The following is an 18,981-nucleotide window of genomic DNA, read 5'->3' as shown; positions in this document are numbered from 1 at the left end:
GGGTACTGTGAGACCTAAAGGGAAAAAACCTGGGAAAACAACATTGATGGGTAAATGAAACTGCTATTCTGTGTTGGGTTTGAGTTTGCACCTGCTTGGTATATGTCATAAAATATATATATATAGATATTTTCAAGCAAGTCAAAGAAAAATACGTAATTATTCTGTATACCTGTTTGTTAACCCATTAAGTACGTCTATAACTTGTCACAAAAGCTAAAAAGCAGAATCAGTCCCAGATTACTCTCTCCAAATAACATAAGACTCAACAGAAAAATGACCAGAGTGCAAAAGAAACAAATCTTGTTTCCCAAACTGACTCAGTTACAGCTGGAAGAGATTCCAATGAGACTGCTGAACTGAATTTTACCCTAAAAATTAATATTATGACTTAATGCTGGCATGCAAACAGAGGTAGGTATTTTCCTTGCCTACCTACAAGGGTTGTTTATTTCTTCAGCTGTAGTTTTGATAAATGGTGAAACTGGTTTTTCAACAAAAGATCCAAAGCCCAGTCTGAAGTTACTTGTCAGTTTTGACATTTCTTTGGAAAGAGTTGAACCCAGTTCTTTGATTGTATTCAGATCATCATCCATGGAGGCTGAAAGATCCATGAGATAATAGAGATCAATTGGATAATCTTCAGTTTGGCGAACCTTGATCTGTATTGTTTCTTCATGTCCTGTTAAGGTCATGGGAGAATGGGACACGTATTAGCACTTCTACACAAGAGTTACGAGCAATGCCATTTTCTTCGTAAAGTTACATATATGGTGAAAATTATCTAGTATTTTAAATCACCAGCAGAACTAATAAAAAAAACTTAAAAAATTCTCTGTCAACAAAATTCTCAAACTGTTTCTGAAAAATTAAAAGCAGTTCTAGTGGTGATTTTCTAAACTGTTCTTCAGTAAAGCCATAAGCACAGATTTACAACTGATTGCTATAATTTGGAAAAAAATACAAGAACAGCACTTCAGCACTATGCAGCTTTAGATATGGAGCTAATTAAAACTAAAGGTAGCACTTATGGGACATTTTTAACAAAACCAGAGTGTACAAACAGGTTTTATTCTCAGTTCCAACACTATGATACGACGTAACTGGGTGACTCTTACATTTCTTTATTACAAGTTTTCTCCAGGAAAAATTCACATCCCAAGGACTCTAAAGTAGACCTGGGGCATTTCCATAAATGTCACTGGTACCTTGTAAATCCTCAATTTTATGCTGCCTCTGAGACGTGCTCCTTTGCCAGACCTGCATGGGAGAGGCACAGGAGCAGGGCTGGGGAGGTGGGGGCAGTTGCCATTCTCTCACTGCCACCTCGACAGCAAGAGAATAGAAGAACTAAAAATATATATTTTTACTTCTATTAGGTACCCAGCACTACTGGAAATATTTTGAACTCAGTTGAACCTAGTTTTCATCTGAGGAGTAAACAGATAATTTTGGACTCAACACAGGTTTTTTATCTTTATTCTATCAAGATTTTTTTTTTTCAGACCAGTCAGAGAAGCTTCAGTTTATCACATTGGCTGAAAAAAAATCTCCCACATCTATGAACTGAGTGACTTACCTGGTCGCAGCCAGAGGCTTAATTTTTGAGGAGAAATCTGTGTGACATCAGAATTGTTGTTCTGGGTTGCTACAGTTAGGGGCTTGTTTCTGTGAATTTTTACTTCTGAAATGGGAAATTCAATCAAACTCAACTGGCATCCTTTTGACAAAAGGTTTCTTGGGGTATCACACCTCCCATGAAATCCAGTTGAGTCTGTGTAATTCTAAAGCAAACAAGAGAAGGAAGGGATGAGTTAAATGCATTTACTGACCAGCCACCAGCACCTGGCTGACAAAAGGTCAATCAAGCACAGGGGGAACAGAAACAAAGGTGTAAGTTAGTATGAATTAGTACAGAAAGAGATCTAAGTGACACAGAAATCTGAATTTGCCCTTCATGGATCATGTCACACAGGTGTATAATTAGTGTAACTTGGTATCCTGGGAGAAAGTGCTCTATTGTGGGGGAATGGGAATTGTGCCACTCACTGCATCTGGCTTCTGGCATCTGGCTTCTTGCAGTACTGGGAATGATAACACTACTAGCCCCTGTTTTTTTCTAGGATTAAGCTGGAAATTCATCAGTCTTTCCTAAACTGTTTTGAACTGCTGATGGAGCAACATCATTTAATAACAGAGGTCTTGCAGATGATAAACTCCTACAAATGTTGTGACAAACTGACAGTGTGGTATGCAGTATTCACCGTTTTTTTTCTGACCTACTCTCTCTCCTCAAGACTCATTTGCCGTGTTCACTGAAGCAAGTAGCAAGTCCTTGTTGCTCTGCCTGGTGGCCAACAGGCCCCACAGCCTCTCTGCATCCCTCCCTCCATCACTCCCCAGCACTGGCAGGGTTCCAGCATCCCCATCTCTATCTGGTTACGTTTGGCCCAGCATCCTACTTGGCGTTCTCATCTCCAGAGGAAATCACAAGCCTATCGATATCAGTTGGATAGCTTGCAGTTTATTGTTGTTACTCATTTCAAAGCACTTGACATGCATTCCTTTCCACAACACTGCTGTGGGGTAGGTACTATCCCCACGTAGCAGTGAAGTTAATGGTTAGTTTTACAAAGAGGCTTCTGCGTCTTATTAGCATTTCTTAGAGCCGTGTCTAGAGTTTAGATGCTCAAAACCAGTCAGCTGCCTCCTGAACTGGAAACTAGTCTGGCCTGCAAACCTTTTGACCAAAACCTTGGGAATGCCCAGCAGAACTGGTACCAAAACACTGAATTCCTGGCTGGTGGTCATGGGCCCCTACCATGGGGCTGCTCTTTTCTCCAGGACTTGGATAAACAATCTGGGTTCAGCCATTAAGCCACAAATATTCTCTGAATTCAGTCACTGAAAAACTTCCCATCCAAAGCAAAACAATTTTATTTAAACCTATTAAAATCAGAACCAGGACCCTTCTTTACACCAAAAGGTCACCCTTCATGACTGAAAATTATCAGGGATCTTATATATTTTGGTGGAAGCAACGTTGGGACCCCTGATGGGAATAGCGTTTTATTATTCTTCAGACCAAATCTGATGTCTTTGCTCAGGCAAACCTCTCACCACTGCTTTAAATACAGGGAGCATAAAAATCATGTCTCATTATAGTATCATTATAAAACTTTCACAGGGACATACGTATCATCTCCTTTAGTTACACACTTTGAGTTGGTAAACTTTCATGACAAACTCATAATTGAAATACAATTACAAAGTGCATTTTTATCCTGCAGAAAACAGTGGTTTCTTTGGAAGCACTTTTGTTTACTCTGATACTAAAGCTTCTATGTCTTTTGCACTCTTGATGTGTTCTCTAGCAAACAAGTGAATCAGTCTATGAACAAAGAAAAAAAGTCATATTTACTACTCAAGTTTTGAATAGTTCCACAGTTAAAAAATAAATAGTGTCTCATTTTTGTTTTCTGAAAATACATGGCAGTAGTCAAAATTATGTGATCTAATAGGATTTTCAGGAAAATCCTATTTTGTTTCTTAAGTACAAACATAAAAACCGCTGCAAATCTGGATGTTGTTTGGGGTTTTTTCCCCATGGTAACATTTTTTGCAAACTGCTATTTTATTTTTAGCAAACTTCTTTTTTTTTTTTTTTTTTTTTTGTTGTTGTTGTTGTTGTTGGTTTTTTTTTAAGTGTTGTTTGGTGTTTATCAGCTACTTCATAAAGCAGTGTAGTATTTGTCCTGTCACAGATATTACATTGCTATTCAAAAAAAGCAAGAAATACTTTTAACAGCAAAGGTGTAAACCAGAAACTACAATAAAAAAAGAAAAAATATTTTCTTTCTGTATTATTTCTGGTAAGTTTTTAATTGTGATAGCTGACTATCTTGCTAACAGTAGTGAACTAAGATCTAGAATATTTACTATGAAGTAGGGAGATATTATTTAGTATCATTGATAGGTGAAATTTTTAGAAGTGGAGATGTTAAGTGACTTGCCTGGGATTACACAGAAAGCTTGCAATACATATACTGGAAGCAAATCCAGATTGTTTTAAGCAAAATGTTTTAGCCAAAACACACCTATATCATAATAATTACAAAACAGACACTATCGTCATACTTTAAATCAACCACAGATTAATCATTTGTATATGCAAACTGACTGGAGGACCTTCTGTTTACACTGTCTGGCTTGGTATATAATATGCAAGATGCAGTCTGGTCTCTGACTTGATGTCTGGTGCTTCATCAGCAGCACTGTGGGTGAATGAGCCTTAAGGCTGATGACCTGAGCCCCTCTAACAGCACTTTTATTTCTGCCTTAGATGAAGAAGGTTGTCTTTTCCTTTTTTTTTTTTTTTTTTTTTTTTTTAATAAGACCATAAAGTCTAGATTGAATTGCACTTCTGATCCCCAGGAAGGCTTCACTAAGCACTGTATGCATTACAAAACCACAGGCTGACCCAATTAAGTCAATTTTTCATCACTCATAGCTACTACAACACTTCAAGTCTGTCTTTGAAATTTTTTAGTATTGTTTACTCTACCTCTTGAAAACACCAAGCGCATTGTGGTCCGGAAAGCAAACAATCTTCACAAGTCACTGCCCTTTCCTGAGAACAGGTCCCTAAATTTAAATCCAAGAAGATAAAAGACTATTAATAAGGTGTTTAATTATTCAATTTAGGAAAAATCTTGTCATTTAGAGTGTGTGGGAGGTGAAAAATGCATATACATTTAGCCATCTTTACGATTAGTGATAAAATTCCTTGAAAAAGGTATTTGTATTGGTAAAAGATTAACACTCATTAAAAAAACCCCACAATTGCTGGCAATTAACATACTTACTTGTGCATGCTTCATGGTTGGCATTCACTGAGAACATTTTACTTGTTTTCTCCAGTGTACCTGATAAAGTGTTACGTGTGTTTCTGGTGTGGAGCAGCTAAGACATTGCCCACATAACCAGGGATATTAAAATAAAAGATTTATGTTCATTCTACACACTTAAAATTGCTTCACTGAGGTCTGTAGATACTTGCTATGATTTTAATATATTGTGTAAGTACCAGTGAAATACACAGTCACATGTATAATATCACGTTTCTCAGTGGATCAAACAGTGTTTATTATAACCAAAATTGCTCAAATGCTCATCTCTTTCATACATGTTGTGCTATGTAATGACCACATAAATCTTAGATGAATTTGCAGGGTAGCCCTACAGAAGTCTGTCAGGAGAGAGAAAAAAAACAAACCTCATTCAGCAGAAAGGAATGATTAAATACAGAAGACAGAAAGCTATTTCCTATCAACTTCAAGCAAGAAACAATGCGAAAACAGTTTTGAAATGGATCTCCTTACCCCTGAGCCTTACCTTGCACACAGTTATTTCTTTGCAGAAATAGGAAACAGAGGCAAAGCAATTCAATCCCCATTCGTTTTCAGTGCTGGCTGCGCAACAAAAAATATTAGCATGTTAATTATCGTCTGCGTGAAGGCAGAATGTTGTAAAAATCAGACATTCCCAGAGGTTGCGTTTTCAGAAATCACCTACACTGGGTTGTGAGGAAACTTCAATCCCACCAGGACAGACCATGAATAAAAGTGAAAACGAGGGCTACCTGGGCAGGTAAAGGGGACAGGCTGTGCATAAAGTAACGCGAACATGGTTATCACTTCCTTGTTTTCCTGGACTCCTTATAAGGTATAAGAGGAAAATTCATTCAGGTGAAGATTTCTGTCAATCCCAGTCGCTCCGGGTCCTAGAGCAACCCAGCCACAAGAGCGAGTTTCTGTGTGTACAGCAGCTTTTAAAAGCTCCTCTGAAATAACGCCTTTAATTGTTCCCTCAGGGAGTGCGTATAGGCAGACGGATCATAGGATTGCCAAGTGAGTATACCTGGAGAGGTGTAAAAATCCCATTTTTTCAGATTTCCTGATGTGGAGTGAAACTTGTAAAGGCAACTGTGGGGAGAGCAGAGAAAAAAAAAAGGAAAATAACCAAAACAATAATTTATGAGAACTGAGGACCTGGCTTTGGTAATTCAAGATACAGAGTACATTTATTTTACTAGCATTGCAAACTGAAAAGGAAATGCTACAATTGTGGATTTTTTTTAATATGTAGTAGTAGGAATAAATGAATTCTCAGTTCTGCAACTGACTTGAAAAAAACACCATGTCAGCTTTAACTCTGTTTAATAAGTGGCCAAATACTCCACAGCACAGATACGACAATATGACAAGTTATTGCTCTCTCTTTTTTCTCCCACCTGGAATGAAAGCAAAATGTGCATTTCTTACAACCTTATTAAAGGAAATTTCTTATTTGTAGATTTCATCTCTTCCTATCTTTTATGCTCTGGTATTTTCTGTTTTGAAAATTATTTGTTCAGGACCAGCCCTCTCTTATCATAAAGCTTTGCAACCGACTCTACACACTGCCATGTAAAATTATAATTTCATTGGTTGTGTTGCTGGTCTGAAAACATAGATGCTTTTTTTTTTTCCTGGGGTCAGAAATCCTACCAAAGTTAGCTCATAAGTAGGTTGTTCTCACCAAGAGAACTGGCAGGATCAGAACTCCTTTTTCAAACTGGGGGTAGCTGCAGTCATGGGGCAGGATGTGATGGTAGGGATGGGTCCATACTAGTTAAAATCAACATGCCTTTAAACATTCCTGGGCATTGAGGCCAATTGGCAGAGAAAGACTTGAGTTTATGCTTGCAAATTGCCTATTGGGACCATTCTAGCAACCAAACTCAGCCCAGAAATTGTTTGCAGAGAGTGTTAATTGGAAGAGGTCAAATTCATGCCAGGGAGCATTTTAACAGTTTAATAGCATAGACAATCTCACTCTAATGCCTGGAAATATTCCCAGGCACATCCAATTTTACTAGTATTTACACAGTCCATGAGTAGTTTCATAACAGCTCAAGATGAATTATGCCAAGCCTACCTTTGCCCTGCCCTTGTGTTCCCACCCCTTCACTCTTACCAGCACTCACATCCAACCAAACAGCAGCTGATTCAAAGTGATTCAATTAAAATACAGTCACCTTCGGGGGGGGGCTGGGGGGTGGAGGAGGGGTGCTTTTCACCTGGGCGGGTCCCTTGATGTGGCTGCCCAGTCCCAGGCAAGTGCCAGGTAAAGGAGGGAGCAGGAAAGACGGGCAGAGTTGGCAGGAAAGGTGAGAATATGTTATAATTCATTTAGCCCAGCTTAGGCTGTTGTGGAACTATATCTTAACATTTCTATTCACAACATTTCTTAGTCTCCTTTAACTGCTTTCTATACCTTGGAGTGCCCTTCGTAAGGCAGTTGTTCAGCTACAGCAATTTCCCGTGGCATGAAAAAAAGCATCGATTAGATTATGTTCCCTCAGATGGTGAAGATGCAACTCTGTGAGGACACTGTAACTACATAAGGTCAAAAAGAAGTGAAATCAACTGAAAATGTTATCTCATACCTCCTGTAAGTCCCATCCAACACATCTTATTTCCCTGTTTTTAATTTACATTTGTGTATGCATTCTCTAATATTGTTGCTATGTCTACAGCCTTGTGGAGCTTCAAAACCCAGTGCTTTCCCTTTCAATGTAGAAGGTCACTTTGTAGCTGTCACTAGTCCCTGATAATATAACAACACTTCAAAGCGTGTGCTCAAAGGACTTGGTGGCAGTCTTTCAGCCACCAAAAGGTACCAGACACCAGCAGTGTTCCAGATTAGGGAGCAGCCAGCTGAACAGCTGGCAATCACAAAATGCTTATTCCTAGGTTCAAGATATAAAACTTTTTAGTGTCAACAGAATGAATAACACAGCCTACATTAAACATACAAATTCTGTTTGATATTATCAGCTCCCCATTTGCTTGTGTGGTAATATTTTATATAGGTCTTGGCAAGGACAGCATAACTGAAGGCTAAGTGCCTGCCTCTGAATGGGATGGCTGCCAAAGACTGAATAAGTCTTGCTTGCATAAAATAACTAAGTTACTGCAAATAATTAAGAATAGACCTCCCCAGATTGTCTAGAGACAGCGGAGAAGCAAAAGAAAGTAGCAGAACAAACAACAACAAAAACACACAGGAAAAAAAAAAAGACAAAATCAAGATCAGTTTTGATTTTAAAAAACTTGCACAATGAGAAACTCACAAGACTGGACACAGTGGGAGTGAAAAAACACACTGACGGGGGCATGGGAGGTTAAGAGAGGTCCAGGAAGGGAGGCAGCATGTACCAAGAGTAGATCTTGGGCAAGGCAAGAAAACCTAGGCAGGAAGTTGACAGATGATTCTTGTTTTGAAACGTCACCAAAAATCTTGTGTAATATCTAAAGGTAAGTTGACTAGGAAATTCCTCTACTAATTTAATGCTTTATTTGCTTTAACTATCACATACGCTAGAAGAGTAGAATCATAATCTGGAGTTGCCATGCTGGTGTGAGGAGGATGTGTAAAAGCCTTTGGGATCCTGGCCTTGCTTGGTTTGACAGCAAGATTCCCCTTCTTCAAGAAGGTTTGTAAGACAGTCATGTTTTGTTCACCCACATTAGAAGCATCAATCCAAAGAGATGTAACAAAAAGGTAGTTTATAGTACAGACAGAACATAATTACTATTGTTTTCATCACCCCCTATATATTAATTTTTGAGAAAATTCTGGTCTCAATTAAATCAGAGTTATGGTTTTATAATAACAACATTAGAAAAGAAAACAGCTCTTTATCTTTCAGTATGGGAAATGATGACCAATGCAAGTCTGTGGTTCTTTAAAATGTAATAAAATTTGTATAGGATAAAATCTTTAGTGCATTTTCTCCCATACCTGACACTTATAACACATGATGATAGCACAGAAAGATATTTTGCTCATCCAGTCAACAACTGGAGGAGACTGAGGAGTGACTTCATTAATGTTTATAAATATGTAAAGGGATGGAGCCAGGCTCTTCTCAGTGACAACCAATGATAGGACAAGGGGCAATGGGCACAAACTGGAACGCTAGAACACTTAAATATGAGAAGAACCTTCTTCTCAGTGAGGGTGACAGAGCACTGGAACAGGCTGCCCAGGGGGGTTGTGGGGTCTCCTCTGGAGACATTCAAAACCTGCCTGGACACATTCCAGTGTAACCTCATCTAAGTGTTCCTGCTCTGGCAGGGGGATTGGACTAGATGATCTTTTGAGGTCCCTTCCAATCCCTAACATTCTGTGATTTAACAAATTGACTGATAAGTAACAAGCATTGAATATTGAGGTACAGAAAGAAAGACAGATAATGCTGGAAACAGGGAATAAGAAATAAACCAAAAATATTAGCCCCAAGTTGCATTTCACTAATAATAGTGGGCTTCTTTTTTGCTAGATTAATGCTGTGTCTTTTCTGGCACACTGAGCTGAAACTACAAGTTAGCCTGGTGATGGGTCTGTAGAGGTTTGAGAATGGCAAGTGTTTGCCTACAGAAGTGTGCCTCACCATTGGCTATTTCAAATCTAAAAAGACTTCATTTTAGAAAAAATACCAGCCTCTCCTGCAAACAGAATATGAACTGATGTAGTGTAATTACACATATAGGGACACCAGCCCAAGAGAAGACAATAATTAGTTCTTTCTGTGCTAGAGAAAACCTGGAAGAGGTGGCATGTTAGCTCTAGTAAAAGCTTATCAGTCAGCGTAAGAGATGAATATGTCTCAAACTTATCAGAACCAGGAGAATCTCTCTTAAATTTAAGCTGGAAAGCTATCCATATGGAGGAAAAATCCTTGTAAGGGATCTTTTGGCCTCACATGCAACCCAGCTCTTAATGCCCAATGCTCTTCTCATACACACTCCCACCCTGAAAGACTGGAAAAATACTGAGCAATTTAAAGTCTGAATGTTGCACAGGCTGAGATGGTTCTCAGAATATTTACAAATGTGGGAGGAAGTGACTCCTGCAGTTCAGAAAACATTTCTCTCTACCTGCCCTTCATCAGGGAGTTTTGCAAGACTGGAAACGGTGAGGTGGGGTCTCACTGCTCTCTGTCACCTACAGTGACATTCACCAACCTGAGTTGGTTGCACAAGAGGCAAAGAGGGACACCCATTAGGTCAGAGGCAGGTTGCTTTGTGTTTGAATCATCTGATGACTTCTTTTTCTCTCCCTGGTTGGCTTCCAAATCAAAGCTATCTAGAAAGCTCATGGCAATCCCTAACAGGGAATCAAAGTAGACTTTGAAAGTTTAGGTCAAGCATTTTGAGAATATTCAAGAATATTCAAAAGTCTACAGAATTAGTGGCTAAAATACTTTCTTCCAAAGAAGACAGATGTTCTGTAGCTGCACAATCATGTGCTTCCAGCTTCTTGGGCCAGCAGAAATGGAAGGCATTTTCTTTGGAAAAAGCCTACCCAGAAATACATCCCTCAGCAGCCCGACAGACCCAGTTCCAAAGAACAGTGATGACAGATGTTTCAGAGAATGCCTGTCAATTAGCTAAGCAAGGAAGCTTAAAAAAAGTTTCCAATCTTGAAGCTTAGTTTTATCCCTAAGGAAATAGAGGTGATTTGAGTAGCCCCATGGTGGAATGAAAGTCCTGCAAACAGGGCAATCCAGAACAGAGAGAAATCACAGACAAATACAGGGATAATGTTGGGAAGACTCTCCTGTCTCTACCTTTGCTGCAGTGTAAGTCCTAGAAATACTTTAGGGAGAGCTGGCAAAAACATTTAAAAAGGAAGCAACAATCCCTAATGAATAGTCATATTTAATGGAGAAATTCACAATGACGGTGAATGTAATTAATCAGTAATTTTTTACTCTTTTTTTTTTTTTTACTTGTATTTTTCTCTAGATATAAAACAATACTATCACCTAGCAAATCATGGTGTAAATAAATAAATGCATCTGGATTTATTAATTTTAAATGCCAGGTGATACTATTTGCTACCTCTTTCTTTGTTAATCAGCATGGTGAGAGGTGGGTATTGCTCCAAAAGAAATGGCATCAATTCAAAGAAACCACTGTAAGCATCTCGGTCCTGTATTAACAACATGGACCCCGCAGTAAGAAAAGATGTGAACATGTGGTGACGGAGCTGCTTCACACAAGCTCCCATGTTTTGGGGTGTACCAATATCATGTCCCATTTGCAATATAGGACCAAAACACCGCTGTGCAGGGTAAGACATAAAGCCCACCCAAAACGTGGGCAGGTGTTTGGAGAGGCAAAACCTCTCTTCCTCCCCTCTTCAGGCGTGGTTGCCAAGCATAGCTACGCACAATGGAAAGCAGCTTTAGGAGGAGATGAGGGGTCTCTGTAGCTCCTTCCAGTAGGTTGTGGGAACCAACAAGCCACACAGAAGAAAGGAATTTTTCCCCTCCAGTTCTGAGAAAATCGGCTTGTTGGGGATCCATGACTCAGGCCATGATTCATGCTCTGGTCTCCTTTCGTTTCTGAAGCAGCACACTGCTGTTAGATGAGGTCAGGGAATGAAGTCAACAACCCACCTCTGAACAAACAGAGAGGGAGAGGGGGGAGAAGAAGGAATTGCTCACCAACTGTGCAATGAACAGCAGGCAGAAAACCCAGGGTGTTTTCAACTGATATTTACCATGCTCTCAGCTCTGACCAGTTCCAGCTGAGGCTGTGAGCGAAACTTTGTCCTTCGTTTCCTTTACGTGGGTGAGCACCCTGAAAGATTTGTTTGCTTTTCAGATTTAAACACACTCTCACACTCAAAGTGAAATAATCAAACCTCCAGACTACTGAAGGGCTGAGGTGGAACCAATAGGAAAATCACGGAGCTTTCGAGCAGGACTGCCAGCCAGCTCACAGCACTCAAAACATGCCAGGGACATCCACACAGCCTATCAAATCTGGCCTCAGTTTCTGTTTGCTTTTTGCAGTTAGATGGTAGACTTTGTTCTCACTGAGCTATAAAAACCTGGTGCTGGGGCACCAGAACAAGCACCTCGGTTTGGTGCTGGTGCGAGGCTGAAGGCATTGCTGAAGCTTTCTAGGAGCTACTCTGACCCAGCCAGTGTGGTTTCTATTTACAGACACACAGCAATCAGGCCACTCACTCCCTACAGCGGGTGCAGACTCTGCTGGGGAGAACAACAGGATTCAGGGTTTGCAGAGCCTTTTGTGCAAAGTGCTGCCATCTTACGGCTACTCTGAAGCAGAGAAATTATTACTTTAAAAGTTCTATGGAAAAAAGATGTTCAGATACTAACAGCCCTATTACCTTATAGCAATATTTTGCTTTGCTACATATGTAAAAACCTTTGGAAATGTTCATAGCTTTGTTCAACAATTTCATAGTTTATGTGATATTACAGTTACAATTTTTTGTTAGTGTGATTTGTTTTTTGTAATTCCTGTCTCATCTGTCACAGTAAACAGTGTTTTTGTTATAACCTCAGCTACATGATTCTGTAATGCCAGAAACTGTTTCCAATATCTTTGTCAGTATAAATTATTAACTGTATTTTGAAAATCTTACTTATTGTTATGTGCGTGTTTCTTATGGAAACGGGAAGGAAATTGGAACCAACAGTATCTGCTCATATGTAAACAGAAACATTGGGAAAACAAACATATAGAATGATTAGTCTTTCTACAATTCTTCTTAAAGTACTGGTAAGAACAGTTGATATTATATATCTAACTAAACCCATGCAAGTCTAAGAACATCCAAATAGAACCATCTCTAAATAAAAATAACATCAACTAAATCAATTCCAAGTATTTTGGCTGAGTAACACCAAAAGGATAAGGCAGGGCAGATTTTCTTTAACAATGTCTTCCAGGAGTTCAAAATGATTGATCACGTAAATACTGTCAATAATATTTGATCCACTGACACCTTATGCTTCTTATCTCATAGGTCTGCAAGTGCATTGCTGTGCTTCTGTTGGACACTTAGCACACAGAATCACTGTAATTTTAAACCTTTTTTTAAAAAAATTTAATTCTTAACAATGTGTTAACATTGTCACAGGAGGCCATAGTCATGCTTTCTATCTGAACCAATAAATCAACAGAAATTAAAAAAAAAACTATTGCAAAAACGGTACAAAGTAGGAGGCACAACACCGCAAAGGATCTCATAGATACTGAAGATGTGTCCTTTCACCTTACTTAACTATGTTAATAAACTGATGAAAAATCCATCATAAGACTACTCAGTGTTCAACTCTGGCACAGAGGCAAATAGAAAGTGGTTCTACTCACCTTTGTAGTACTTGCAAGAACTAGATGAGCTCTCTATTATCCAATTTGCAAGCAAATAAGTTCCATTTTACTGTGATAGCCTCACCTAGAGTGGTTTGTTCCTGTCACTCTTACTAGAAGACTGTTTCAGAGACTTCACTCTTCTCATGGCTGGAAATTTCCTCAGCTCCAGCCTGGATGGACTCACTTTCAATTTATATCCATTTGTTTTAATGACAACATTGTCTGGTAACTTAAATAACTTCTTTCCTTTCCTAGTATTTGCCCTGCCCTTCTTTCCTCCCACCCCATTGATGTATTTATAGACAGCAATTGTATAGCCCTCATTCTTTGTTTTGTCCAGTACTACTTCTCTGCATTTCTTTCAATCCTCTGTCCTAATTACGAGTGGCAGACTGTTCACAGTACTGCAGAGGAGCTTTGACCAGAGCTTCCTGCAACAGTGTCTGTACTTACGCATCCCTTCTTCTGTCTCCTGCATCGTATCTCACGAGGACCATTTTTGCCTTTCCCATGGCTCCATCCCAGCCCTCTCAGCATCCGTTCTACAACTGACCAAGACATTTTGTGCTTTCTCTTGCTCAACTGATAAGCCACAATTTGTAACAGAAATTGTTTCCATCTCAGTTTGTGGATGATCTGGCACTTGTGCTATTAAATTCCACCCAACACGTCCATCTCTCAAATTCCTCCACAATGTGCATATAATGGTATGGATATTTTTCTTATCTGACCATGCCAGTTTCAGAAACAATGAAAATAATAATACTTTCAGAGACCAGCTGAAACTGTAATGCTTGAGAATCACTACCCAGCCTTTAGGTACCCCAATAATTTCCTTACCAGAACAGTTGGTGTCATACATACATTTTCTCAGCCCTTATACATTGTATTAAACATTTACTGCTTTCATCCTATGCTGTCCATTTTGTCTCCACATTCCTATTTATTATTTCTTGCAAAAACATACAGAATTTCCACGTTACCAAGGTCAGATTAATGAAGGTGTAGATGTGATGTCACTTTTCCCTCTGCTCTTCTCTCTCCTTTGTTTTGGCAGATCTTTTAAGAAAAACTTTCTTCTGTACTTGAAATTTAATTTGCTCATTCTTTCAGCATTTTAGGATAGAAAACAGACATCGTTCCACTGTGGGCCACTGTGGGCCTACTATTCAAGTTTGTAAATTCTAATTTTTATTTCTACAGATTCTTCCCATCCTCGTTCTATTTTTCTCCATGTTCTATACCATCCTCTTCACCAAAAAGAAGAAACATAATGTATTTGGTTTGGACAGTATCTGTACAATCTCTAGTCTCTACCCTATCCTTACCAAATACCGAACACCCATTTACTCATATGGTAGAAGAAACTTTCAGTCTTTCAAATTTTGTTTGCACATCATAAATCTGTAACCTTGACAAATCTGACTGCAACCTCTGTTTCTTGGTTCCCAAGATACAATTTTCATTGATGATCTGATAGGGTGGGGCTTTCTTCCCCTATAACTTTCACTCTCTTTGCTTACTCCTATTAGGTATTTTTTTTAAGGATTTACTATGCAATAAGGTACTAACACCCTTCACTCTCCACTTGCAGTCCAAAATTCAGATTTTAAAAATATTCTTTAAATTAAAGAAACTATAATACTCAGATTTGGAACCTTCATCCACTTGGCATTGCAAACTAATTTCTGTAGGTACAACACTTCGGAAGGACAAATTTTTATAAACTAACAGGCCTATTCTTGTTTATTTTAAAATTATTTTCAATTTAATCAAGTTGAGATAACTTTAGCTAGGTTATTTTCTACAACCAGCTGCTCTATGTCATCACTACCTAACACCTAGAATAGCATCATGGTAGTCCAGTGAGTGCTTAATGATGAAATCTTCCAGCTATTACACCCTGGAACAACTGGCTCCACCGTTATCAGTAACATTTGCTTTATACTCTATTTCTGAGCAGTTAAAATCTCCTGCAATGAGACAACGCTTGAAAGTTTCTCTTTCATGCTTGTCGTCATCTGGATTGGATATATGTAACAGTTCCTTAATGGTCCTTCAGAAGATCTTTAGTTTAACAAATTCCATCCTGCCCATGCCACCTCTCACTGCCTCTGTAGGCGACTTCATTGTCACTAAGTGATGCCTCTGTGCCTCTGGTTTTTTTTCTAGCTTTCTTAACCATCTACACGTTGATTTAACTGCACTTCAGTCACAGATCACTCATCCACCATACTTTATTCTTAGTGGAAGATTTGGGGTCAGCCTGGCTGCTGCAGTTCTAGCCCGTGTCAGTTTGCACACCATTTTTGTACACAAACACCTCAGCTCATCTTCTACGATAATGTGCAATTTTAAAAATTACTTTGCTCACATCCTTTTTATTCCTGACATCCAGAACATTCACATCACATTCCCACCCATGTCAGTACCGATTGCTCCTGTCCATTTTGCTCCTTTCTTCTTTTCAGAACCAGGCGTGGAAGTTACTTATAAGTGTCCCCCAAACTTCTATTTCCTAGCTTACATTATTATACTGATTATACTGATTTATCAATATATATTTTTATCATGTATTATCTTGCAGTATGTTACACTATATTGATACCAATAATAACAATCTTGGTTCCAGAAAACTAATACCACGTTTGCTCTACTGGAGTTCATCTAGTTTGTGTGAAAAATCCTTTTCTCAAAAGTTAAATGCCTTGCAACACTCCTCATAACATCAATTCTTAAGACATCTGCTGCTCTTTATTATCTTGCATGCTTTAACACACCCTCTTCAGGAATGAAACGCTGCAGTCAGAGCCTTTTCTACAGGACAAACCTACTCACACAGATTTCCCGTTTTGTGTTCATCTCAGTCCTCCTTCAGTCTTTTATCCTACAATGTGAGCTGGTACAAAGTTATATTTCATCCCAGAGATTATTGCATTGCCACAGACACTAAAATGGCTTCTTTTCTATAAATGGAATAAATAATAAACCTGCACACACATACTGTGTGTGCATCTACCTGGAATACAACCATTTTAGCTTGAAATTACGCTGCAATAGTACTGCTAACTTTACAATTATGGGATAGTTTTAAAATACTTTCAGTTAAAATAAAAGTATTTTTGAATGAAAGAGATAAAGTAAAAGCTTTAATATGCTTTTGAATCTGAGTAACTGTGTGAGCTGTCTCATCAGTTCTCCTGGAGGTATTTTAGTCATTGGGAGTTAATCATTACCTGAAATAGGTAAAAAAAAACAATTCAAAGCCAGTCTACAATACAGTGTTGTGTTAGGGAAGAAATGCAGACATTGAGTCATAGCTGTCAGTTATTCATTATACTTCAGTCAGTTATGATGTGATTCTTTTCAGCATTATTCTTGCTTTTGATTTACAGTAAGATACTAATCTGGTGGGTGAGACTTCCTCAATTAAAGCAAGACCCTTCCCACCCTAATAAGGAGGGAGGTTTGAGTTTCTAACTACCATAAGGTTGCTACAACGTTTTTTAAATGTATGAAAAATATACATAAGGTTAAAGAGGTTAATGAGTTATGTTAATTTGGAAGAGATATCTGAAATGCCCTTTTACATCAGAGGATGTACTTTGCTCAGTAATGTCTAAGAGCAGCAGGAGAGACCAAGGAAGAATTCAAACAAGTCAAATACTGGTGCTCTGGTCGCACCCAGAGACTCCACCAAGCCCTGAAAGTTCTTGTGAGCAAACCTCCAGGAACAGCAAACACGGCGCTGGGGCGAACACACAGGAGGTGCCTCACTCTGCAGTTTCTAGAGATACAGTCAAGAGCAAACTGGTTCCCAACTTGAGCACATCGGGTGCTTACTGCTACACAGAAGAAATCTGCACTGGAAAACATCAATCCAACATCATTTGCTCATTTTATTTTTCAGCTGTCTTTCTGGACTTCGAAGCTTGGGAAGTTACTCTTTTGCTCTGTAGTGTGTGAACTTTCTTACATGTAGGAAAAACATAAACGCCCTCTTCTGCCTGTGTCATGCTTACCTGAAGATAAAGGGCATGGGTACATGACCTACAAGTCAAAATCATGGTAACAATTTCAAGCAAGATTATCCAATAAATACTCTCAGCAGTGCTTGTGGAAAGAATATATTTTTCATTGTCATAATTTTCTGTTTCCTTTTTGGAAAGCTGGTCAATATTTATGGTTTCAAACATATACAGAAGCAAACAAAGCCATTGCAGTTATTTATCAGACTGTGCTGATGCACAACTACTGATGATGCCTGCAGTCACATTACTGATAAAAACACTCATTTTTACTATGTCTCCTTCATCATCAGTTTGCTCATGTGGAATAATAAAACCTATTTTTCCTTCATCCTGAACTGATATTTCTGTTCTCATGCATTACCATCTGATTCATCCTTACCACTTTTATAGAATTATTTTTCTTTTCTTTCCCTGGTGCTTAAAAAAAAAACCAAAAAAAAAAACCACAACAACCTCTTAGGTTTATTTGCTATCCTTGTGTGTTGAGCAATGATAGTTTTACTTAGCTTATGCTTCTGAACTTACATATTAACAAATCTTTCAAGACCTGACCTTCTGCTTATATTCTTCTAAGTTTGCAGTCTTCATAATATATAATTTTCTTTATGATCCTGGTACTGTGGTGCTTCTGCTGTTATAGTGATGCTTGAGGAATATTGTTCCTTGGAAGAAGTTGCTCCTCTCTTGGAACCAGAATCAGTCCAGGCTGAGGGTGAGACAGCACATTACAAACTCCAACCTGGGCAGCCTTTCTGGCTGCAGAAATTCCTTAGTGCAGCTCTTGTGGGAGAAATCTGTCCACCTCTTTCTGTTTATAATGTCTATTAATATTCTGAATAACAGCACAGGCATCACAGAGGCCTTGATTCTATTCTACAAGGACAGCAGGTAAATACTGCCAGAAAAATAACAGTCTCATGTCAGGAGCAGGGGATTTCCAAATTTGAGCCTGAAAGTCTGGGTGGAGGACAGCCAAGCACAGGAAGTATGGGAGCCAGGAAACGGTCAGAGAGGGAGCAAAGCTTGCTGAAGCTGATTTTATACAGCCATTTGAGGTACTGGCTGTGGGTTTAAGACCCATTGCTACTGGATGAGAGGAATTGCTGCACTGTGGGATCAAAGGAGGCAAAAAGCATCTTCTGGTGATGATAAAGATCATCATTACAAGTTGGTTTTCTGCCCTGAGGAGTGACAGCAGAATTTGTGGTCCTAACCACTCGACGGTTTTCCTAAGGGAGGAAAAAGCAATCTTATATGACCTTAATAAGACACTTCTGCAGGCACAGCCAGGAGGTTTGATCATATGAGTGCTGTTCCCAGGTAATCTGGCAGGGTCTCATTGCAGGGGCAGGTAGTGTTAAATGAAACCTCATTTTATCAGACTCTACCTTCCAGCCGACAAGCCTGCAGATGGTCAAATATTGCCTTGTCACAGCCTTCGGGCTGTCTGGGTGCCAGCAATGGGAAACAAGCCCTAAAGGAGAAACCTGGCCTTAGATTTGCACCTCTGTACCCCCAAGAAGATTCTGCCAGTCTGCTGAACTCACCTCAGCTGCTTCAGTTGTTACTGGGAGAAAGTGCTGAGCAAGAGTACAGGGAAAATCTGATGCATTCATTTGTGTTTTCTTACATATGGGATACCAGTGAGCAAGTCAGATGAGAGTTTCAGATACCATGGAGATGCTGACCAGGTCACAGAAGTCTGA

General features: G+C 39.0%; 1 protein-coding gene across 2 annotated transcripts in view; it reads right to left on the bottom strand.

Annotated features, from left to right (window-relative positions):
• Nucleotides 1-5,455, bottom strand: part of ITGB6 (integrin subunit beta 6) — a gene marked incomplete at its 5' end in the record, with an annotated part of 30,105 nt that extends 24,650 nt beyond the window's left edge. For both annotated transcript variants that reach the window (XM_082055462.1, XM_082055463.1), the window contains 4 exons: nt 436-682; nt 1,580-1,784; nt 4,565-4,644; nt 5,395-5,455. In XM_082055462.1, coding sequence (XP_081911588.1) covers nt 436-682; nt 1,580-1,784; nt 4,565-4,644; nt 5,395-5,455 — 593 coding nt within the window. The remainder of the gene's footprint in view (nt 1-435; nt 683-1,579; nt 1,785-4,564; nt 4,645-5,394) is intronic.
• Between the last annotated feature and the right edge of the window lie 13,526 nt (nt 5,456-18,981).

This window comes from Streptopelia decaocto (assembly GCF_964273445.1).
Source record: "Streptopelia decaocto genome assembly, chromosome: 6".
Classification (NCBI taxonomy): Eukaryota; Metazoa; Chordata; class Aves; order Columbiformes; family Columbidae; genus Streptopelia; species Streptopelia decaocto.
The sequence above is the reverse complement of the archived record's forward strand: the minus strand, read 5'-3'. Positions and strand labels throughout refer to the sequence as shown.